This window comes from Theobroma cacao, chromosome 2 (genome assembly GCF_000208745.1).
Source record: "Theobroma cacao cultivar B97-61/B2 chromosome 2, Criollo_cocoa_genome_V2, whole genome shotgun sequence".
NCBI classification, from domain to species: Eukaryota; Viridiplantae; Streptophyta; class Magnoliopsida; order Malvales; family Malvaceae; genus Theobroma; species Theobroma cacao.
In genome coordinates, this window is record NC_030851.1 from 13,055,656 (window position 1) to 13,064,793 (window position 9,138).

The 9,138-nt window shown below is 30.4% G+C and overlaps 1 protein-coding gene across 1 annotated transcript; it reads left to right on the top strand.

Annotated features, from left to right (window-relative positions):
- Window positions 241-2,872, top strand: LOC18608863 (transcription factor bHLH60). The gene is made up of 6 exons (XM_018115175.1): window positions 241-703; window positions 862-1,050; window positions 1,207-1,272; window positions 2,265-2,417; window positions 2,558-2,672; window positions 2,764-2,872. Exons 1-5 carry the CDS (start codon window positions 326-328, stop codon window positions 2,612-2,614), a joined length of 843 nt encoding a protein of 280 aa, XP_017970664.1. The 5' UTR covers window positions 241-325; the 3' UTR covers window positions 2,615-2,672; window positions 2,764-2,872.

The window sequence follows — 9,138 nt, forward strand, 5'->3', positions numbered from 1 at the left end:
TTAAAAAATGTTTTTATTTTATACTTAATATGTAGTTTGAGTTATTTATATAATTTTCATATAAATTTTTTCTATTTAAGTTACTTTATATTTTTATGGAACATTGTACTTCTAATATCTCCCCCTAAATGCAAAATTTTGACTCCGTCCCAACCCCATCTCATTCTGTACTCACTGTTTAGTTGGTATTTATATTGCTTTTCTAGCTTGTCCCAACATCTACGATCCTCCTAGCAGCCACTTCTGCATCCAGGACGAATCGATTCAGGCTCCCCCATAGCTGCAATTCTCTCGCTGTTAAATTGTAATTACGAGGATTCATCAAATGTCAGCTTTTCCAAACCAGCATCTTCCTTCTGTTATAAACTCTTTTGTCGAGCCAAACACCTTGGATTGCATGTCTGGCTTCCTCAGGGAAGAAAGCAGCGCCACCAAAACCTGCTTTTCTTCAAACTTTCCGGATGCATGCTTTCAGGAAATTATTTCCGGGCAATATGCTCAAAACCATGTAGCTACAACTCTTAATGAAGTGAATCTAGATGTCCCTTTCACATTCCCTGTTATCCCTTTTGCTATTGCAAATCAGGAGATAGATTCTACCACCATACCCATGCTGTTGGAACTTGAACAACGAGGCGATGATCATCAAATTACAGGAGAAGTGTCAGCGTCGGAGAACAAGAGAAAGAAAGTGGAAACAAAGGTATGTTTGGCGATTATTCTGTTCAATATATTCATTTAATTATATATGGAGTAATTTTCTTGAAAGGAAACTAAATTAATCCTTGCACACAGGAAAAAAAATTATTACCCAGTATTTGTCATGTAATGTATTATGTACCTCGCTTCTTTGATGGTCAGGTAGAAAGAGAGAAAAAACGTGAGAAAAAACATAAAAATATTCGTGGCTTGCAACAAGCAAAGGAAAGCAGGCTGAAGCCTGATATAAAGAACAAGAAGAAAGCTCCTGAGAAGGTCGAAACAGATAATTATGCTCATGTCAGAGCTAGGAGAGGTGAAGCAACAGACAAACACAGCCTTGCGGAGAGGGTATGATATCCAACCACATTAGCACTTCTACCGGAAAACCTACCTCACGACTAATTGCAAAAAGGAAAAAAAAACTGAAAATTTAACATGCCAGAAATGGGAAATTCGATCCATTTGCATTCAATAAATATCATAGCTTTGAAATGGGTTTTCCAGGTCAGAAGGGAGAAAATCAGCGTCAGGATGAAGCTATTGCAATCACTTGTTCCTGGATGTGACAAGGTGCCATTCTTAATTCCGTGCATACTTTTCTTGAAACGTACGAAGTTAATCGATATGTTCAAGAGGATTCATTGAAATCAATACTTGAAAAGGCGTACCAATTGAAATTTGTTTTTTTCCCTTTTCCTGGATACCATATTTCATTTTCTTAATTTGAATGTTGCTAAACGCTTACCATTATTTCTTAAATTTTGTAATGCTCATAGCTGACTGGCAAGACTCAGATGCTGGATGAAATCATTAGATATGTTCAATGCTTACAGCATCAAGTAGAGGTTACTCTCCAAGTCACAGCTTCCGCTATTGCTCTTACTGCTCATTTTTAACTATATAATTTAACAGTCGACAATTATATATATCCTCAGTTTTTTGCAGCAAAACTTGCTCCTGTTGATTCCATGTTGGGCGAATTTGGAGTAGGCTTAATTACTAGCACATTCGCGTCGGAGGTCAAGCTTTCTAGAAAACCTGTCATCTGTCCTACACCTTCAATTCCTTTTTTTTTTTTCTCCTTTCGACTTTGCTAAACCGAATTTATCATAGAGGGTTTTCCTCGTAAGTTAAATTTAAGTAGAGTTTTTCAAGTGAATTTTGTGAAATTCTTAATTGAAAATGATGAAAATAAAAATAAAAATTGAAAGCTATAATAAAAAAAATAGAAACCCATCATTGAAGAAATTTATTATATTAATACCCATTTAAATAATTATAAGTACGTAGTATGTGTAATATAAATTAAAAAACAAAGGTGTCCCAGTTCTTATGAGTAATCATTAGAAAAACCATTATTATATCAAGTTAATCATATCAATTATATTACTGTTCTCTAAGTAGTGTGTGTAAAATGCCTTCCATCTGTAGTTCATCAGCACTGAAGCCGAGGTTTACCTTTTCTAACTTTTCTGTCTTTTCAAAAAAAGGCTACTAAGATTTTTTTCAGCGAAAAAGTAATAACAATATCTATGGATCGACCATTCTAATCTACTTTCCAGGAATTTTCTAGCTTGGAAAAAGCATGGCCTCTGTCCTTTGTAGAATCCAGCTCCACGGGCCAGTTTAAAGCGTTCACTGCAGCAACACCTGCACCAACTTCCTCGTTACTTCATCAGACCGACGCGCAGCAGAGATTGAATATCACCACTCGAGTACGTTCTTATAATTTGACTAAACTTTTCAACATCAAAAGAAAATACTATGTATACATATACAGGTTTTCATATAGAGTGCGTGAATCAAGCGTTTTAATTAAATAAATTTCTAAAGTTTATTATTCTTAATTAATTAGGATAAAGCAATTTGTTATGGGAAACGCCATATCAGAACCAGCAGCAGTTTGGCTTAGACAGTTTGTCTTCTTTTCAGAAGCAAATTAAGGAATAAAAGCTTTGCAACCAAAGACTGTAAGCTCTTTCTCGAGTGTATTACATTCCTAAACACACAAATTAATTACTGCTAATCCCTCTTTTAATTTCCTTCCCTTTTTCTTAACAGGCAATTATAGATACTGACAAGCATCCGCTATTTCTATCTTCAAATGGGTAATCTTGTATTGTTTCCGTTGACTTAAATTTTAAGGGAATAAAGAATATACGTTATGCTACATGTCACATCGTTGTGGAAGGGTCTTTTTCAATTTCCTGTGATATCTTTAATTGATTTCAAATTTATTGGTAATGTTCAAATTTTATTTAGTTTGTGGCTAAGATAGGTTTGATATGTTTTCAAGAAAAAAAAAATTAAATTCAAGTGCGAAAATGTGAAATGCATGGACCAAATTTGTTGTAATTAAATTAAGTAATAGAACATATTTATCTTGTAGATGCAAATACTTTATCAATTAATGTCATTAATGTATTGTTTTCCAATCTCAATAAATAATTCATTGTAAAATTTGTAATATATAATACAGGCGGGGAAAGAGAAGAAGTTGTGTAAAATTAAGAGTCCATGCATTTGTGTATAATTAGGGAACAACGCTAAGAGATGGCCTATAAAAAAAAAAGATACCGAGACATAAATTTATGCAATATAATATATATATATATATATATGAATATATTGATTGAATGACAATACTTAGTGGACCATAATTTGTTATAAAGTTGTGCATATCCAATTTGTTAATTATATGTTTTAATTTTCCACGTAATGTGATTATTTTCGAACTCCATCTACTGGCCGACTGAGGAAAAATAAGAACTCATATTTGTATAAAGTTTGAAATCAAGTTCTTCACGAAACTACTAAAAGTATATACTTCTATGAAATTAGTATCCATATATTTGTACGGATAGTTAACAGTTTATTTTTATAATGTGTCCATGTAATCAAATGGACTAGTTTCATGTAAGCTAAAGTTGAAATCTTTTTCTTATGATCGACATTCAATCAACCATTTGCACGTATAATGCAAAATCTTCTCAAAGGCGTGTCTATATATAAATAATAAGAAAATCAAAATTACTTTAAGTAAAATGAAAGGTCCTTTTATTTGAAAACAAAAAAAAGCATGTGTACCTAATTTTTTGAATAAAATATACATATATGTTATGAATATTTTTGTGAATATTCATTTATATTATCTACATCTAGATTTGATGAAAATTAGATTAGATTAAGATTTAATCCATTTAATCCCTAAATGTTATCTTCATCTTGTAAATTTAATCTAGATAAGGGATTATTAGCTTATAAATAGACCCCTTCACTTCATTTGTAAATACACACTTGAATAAGATCTTCTTACTCCCTCTAAATACTTTCCTTCTTCTAAATACTTTCTCTTATATTTCTCTTATAGTTGTTCTTTTAGATTTATTTCATAATGCGTTATCAGTAAGATTCTCTGATCTCTCAAGTTTTAGAATTATTATGTTTTCTTCATCTTCAAGCTTCAAAAGGATTTCAATGATTGAGTTTTGATTTCTGATTTTAAAAGATCAGATAAGTGACTTGATAACTCTTTAGTATTTTCATTCCCTAAAAATCAACCTTCATATGAATTTTACTATCATGTAGTATATATTTTGTCTCTTGATTGGAAAGTGAATTTGCTATTATATCTATTAATGAAAAACCATGAATGTCCATTCCCTAAAATGAATGTGACAAATGAGCTACTAATAAAAATTATGAATATTCATTTCCTGAAGTAAATGCGACAAACAAGCTACTAATAAAAAATTATAAATCCGTCTATTCCCTAAAGTGAATGTGACATCATTTAATAATTATGGTCATAATCATGAATCCATCCATTCCTTGAAGTGAATGCAACACCATTTAATTACGATGGCTATAATAATTTACACTATCACTATTTTAATTATAATTTTACCACCAGAAGTGGATGAATAATTTTATCATTTGAATTTAAGAATAATTTTACCACTAGAAGTGGATAGATAATTTTATCATCAAAAGTATATGGATGCCTTAATTCACTAAAAAAATGGATAATCCACCAGAAGTAGATAACCCATCATATGTGGATCATTCACCAAAAGTGGATATATACTTGTAACCTACCATAAATAGACGAATACTTTCAACGCACCAAAACTAGATGGATACCTTAAACCACTAACCCACTAGAAGTGGATAACCCATCAAAAAGTGGATGAATACTTGTAACCCACTAGAAGTGGATAAATAGTGAAAAGAATAAAAGAAATATAAAAAACGTATTGTTATTGATGTGGCATGAAAGATCATTGGTCACGTACCTATTGTACGTCTTAAATTTTATCAAGCATCACTAAAAATTAAAACATCTTGTGATAATTTTAATCATGGCCAAGTTGATATAGCACATCAAGACATCTGTCCACCCTGAAAGAGGAATTGATTACATGATTGGTAATAAAAATATCTATTATTGATTTTCTTATCCCGAAAAAGGAATTGATCATTCAATTGGTACTAGAAATATCTGAGAATGAACTTAATAGTAATTGGTATATTTAGTATAACTACATTATGAAGATGCTTTAATATGTTTAAATAATATGTTCTTATTATGTGTTTTAATTCTATATTTAATATTCTTTTATGTTAACTTGTAAGTTTCTTATTGTATATATTTATGGATATTCATATTGTTGGATCCAAGATCTGTGATGTAAATATATGTCTAGCAGGCATTGCTATAACACGCACTATATTTAAAGACAAGAAATATTCTTTCTACTTGACAACCAAAAAAAGCTAATGTCAATTCAATATCTAGTAGTCTAAGATTAATTGGAGGCTTCAGAAGAGTTAATATTTTACTACCTTAAGGAATAAATTAATAGATGATGTATTTTTTTCTATTAAGTTTCAAAGAAGTTTTTTAAGTTTTAAAGATATTCGTTTGAATAGATATCATATTGAGAAAACAAATGAAAGAGACATTTAATACCTTTATATTACATCTATTATCTCAAGTAGAAAGTGTGTGTGGAAAAAAAATTACTTGCTCTGTTCTCAGAATTAAACTATATAAATATTAGAATAATTGAAACCCATAGTAACTAGAAGTTTACTAATGTTTTAATGTTTGATATGATCAGTTGGACCATTCCGGATCAATAATGATGCAAAAAATGATTAAAAATTTATCATTCATTGAAAAACCAGAAGATTTTCAATCTAATGAATTTTATGTACTGCTTGCTCTGAAGGTAAATAAATTATAAGGCTATCACCAGCTAAAGTTGGGATTGAATTCCCTACGTTTTTGAATAATATTCAAGGTTATATGTGGATTCATACATCCATCGTGTGAACCATTTAGATATTTTACGGTTTTAATTGATGCATCAACTAGATGGTCACATGTGTGCTTATTATCAGCTTGCAATTTGACATTTGCAACCATTCATTTGCAAGCACATTTTCCTAGTTATGTAATCAAGATTATTTGTCATGATAATGCTGGTGGATTTACATCTCAAGCCTTTAATATTGCATATTAGTTGGAATAACTATTGAACAGCTTGTTGCTTATGTTTATACACAAAATGGTCTAGTAGAATTATTTATTAAACACTTCCAACCGATTGCAAGCTTATAAAATTCAAACTCCCAATGTCTACTTGGAGGAATGCCATTTTGGATGTAGCAACATTTGTATGCATCAAGCCAAATGAGTTTTTATAAATTCTCTCTATACAATTGGTTCATGGTCAGGAACCAAATATTTCTCATCTAACAATTTTTGGATGTGCGGTATATGTTTCAATTGATTCAAAGATGAGTCCTCAAAAGAGGTTAGGAATATATGTTTGATACAAATCTCCATTTGTAATTAAATATTTAGAATTATCAATAGGAGATCTATTCATGACAAAGTTTGTCAATTGTCATATTGATGAAACAATATTTCCAACATTAAAGGGAGAAAAAATAAGCAGCTGAAAAAGAAAAATTCTTATAATGAATTATCATTATCTAGTTTTGATCATTACACAAAACAATATAAACTTGAAGTTAAAATGAAAATTATTTTGCAAAATATAGTAAATCAGTTGCTAGACGTATGTACTGACCTAAAGGGAATAACTAAATCTTATATATCAGCTGCAAATGCTCCTATTAGCATTGATGTCCTTGTAGGACAAGGCACGCTAGAAGCGTGGATACTAATCGGTTCCAAAGATAAAATCCTCGAAAAAGAAAAGGAGAAAATATTTAAGATGGTCAGAAAGAGGAAGTAGAAACTCTAGAAAATACCCCTGACATAATTGATAAACATTCCAGAAGAAATTCAGGTACCTGATATAAGTTAAAATAAAGAGATCTCAATCAATTATGTCATGATGAGAAAAGATGGACCCAGTAAATAAACATCGATAATATTTTGAATATAATATAAAGCTCAATATTATGAAAAAAAAACGAAGATCTTAAACTTATATTTATTTAAGAATGTAGACATAGAAATGATTTGCCAATGTGGAAAGACGTAATTAAGGAGGAAATGTATTTAAATATAAAATGTAAAGTTTTTGGACCTGTAGTCCATACACCAAATGGTGTAAAACCAGTGAGATATATACATGAGTATTTGTGCAAATACGAAATGAGAAAAATGAGATTATAAGATATAAAGCACGGCTTGTCGCACAAGGTTTTCTTTAAAGATCTAGTATTGAAGATGAAGAGATATTCTTTGTGGTGGATACAATTACAATTCTATTTTAACTAGTCTGGCAATAAATGAGAAAATTAAAATGCGTCTAATGAGTGTAGCTATAGCCCATTTATATGGCTCATTTGATATCGATATCTATATGAAAATCCTTGAAAGATTTAAGTTGCCTGAAGCACAAAATTTGAATTCCCGAAAAATTTATTCAATCAAATTACATAAATCTTTATATAGATTAAAGCAATCCATACACATGTGGTATAATCGCCTTAATGCATATTTGTTGAAAGAAAGCTATAGAAATATCTATATGCCCATGTATTTTATAAAAAGGTTTAGATATGAATTTATTATAATTGTTGTTTATGTTGATGACTTGAACATTATTTGAACTCCTGAAGAGTTATTGAAAGTCGTGGATTACTTAAAAAGAGAATTTGAGATGAAAGACCTTGGAAAAAATAAAGTTTTGTTTGGGTCTTTAGATTGAACACTTGGCAAATAGAATTTTTATCCATAAATCAAATTATATCACAAAAATGCTAAAACGATTTTATATGGAAAAAGCATATCCATTGAGTTCACCAATGGTTGTAAGGTCATTAGATGTGAAAAAAGATCATTTTCGACCTCGTGAGGATAATAAAGATCTTCTTGGTCTTGAAGTACCATATTTTATTGAAATTGGAGCACTAATGTATCTTGCTAGCAATGCATGACTTGATGTATCAACTGCTGCGAATTTATTAGCAAAATATAGTTCTTCTCCAACTCAAAGACATTGGAATGAAATTAAACATATACTTCGATATCTCCGAGGATCAATGGATATAGGCTTATATTATTCAAATGCATTAAAATAAAATTTAATTAGTTATGTAGATGCAGGATATTTATCTAATCCACACAAAGCTCGATCCCAGACAAGTTATTTATTCACATATGGAGGTATGGCTATTTCATGGCATTTTATAAAATAAACTATAGTTTATATTTCTTCTAACCATGCAGAAATTTTAACAACTCATAAGCAAGTCGTGAATGTATCTGGCTAAGATCTATAACTCAATATATTCGAGAAATGTGTGGCTTGTCAACCAAGAAGAAAATTTCAACAACGTTATATGAGAATAATATTGCTTGCATAGAATAGTTAAAGGAAGAATACATTAAAGCTGATAGGACAACATATAGTTCACCGAAATTCTTCTTCACTCATGATCTCCAAGAAAAGGGCAAAATTAAGTGTTCAATAAATTCAGTCAAATGACAGTTTAGCAGATTTGTTCACCAAAGCCCTTCTTACTGCAACATTTGAAAAGTTAGTATAAAAGATTGGAATGCATCATTTTATAGATCCCTATAATGCAATCATCAGAGGGAGTAAAATATGCACTGTACTCTTTTCCTTTATCAAGGTTTTTCCCACTAGGTTTTTCTTGATAAGGTTTTTAATGAGGTAGTATTTCAAAAGTGTATTCTTGAAAAGATTATGTACTCTTTTTCCTTCACTCGGATTTTTTTCCTATGAGGTTTTTTCCTAGTAAGATTCTAACGAGGCATATTCTTAATATAATGGATATTCAATGGGGAGTGTTATGAATATTTTTGTGAATATCCATTTATGTTATCTATATCGAGATTTGATGTAAATTAGATTGGATTAAGATTTAATCCATTTAATCCTTAAGTGTTATTTTCATCTTATAAATTCAATCTAGATAAGGGGTTAT

Coding starts and splice junctions, on each gene's coding strand:
- LOC18608863 (XM_018115175.1), top strand. CDS start 326: ATGTCAGCTTTTCCAAACCAGCATCTTCCTTCTGTTATAAACTCTTTT. Junction 1,273..2,264: donor TTGTTCCTGGATGTGACAAG/GTGCCATTCTTA, acceptor TCTACTTTCCAG/GAATTTTCTAGCTTGGAAAA. Junction 2,418..2,557: donor GATTGAATATCACCACTCGA/GTACGTTCTTAT, acceptor TTAATTAATTAG/GATAAAGCAATTTGTTATGG.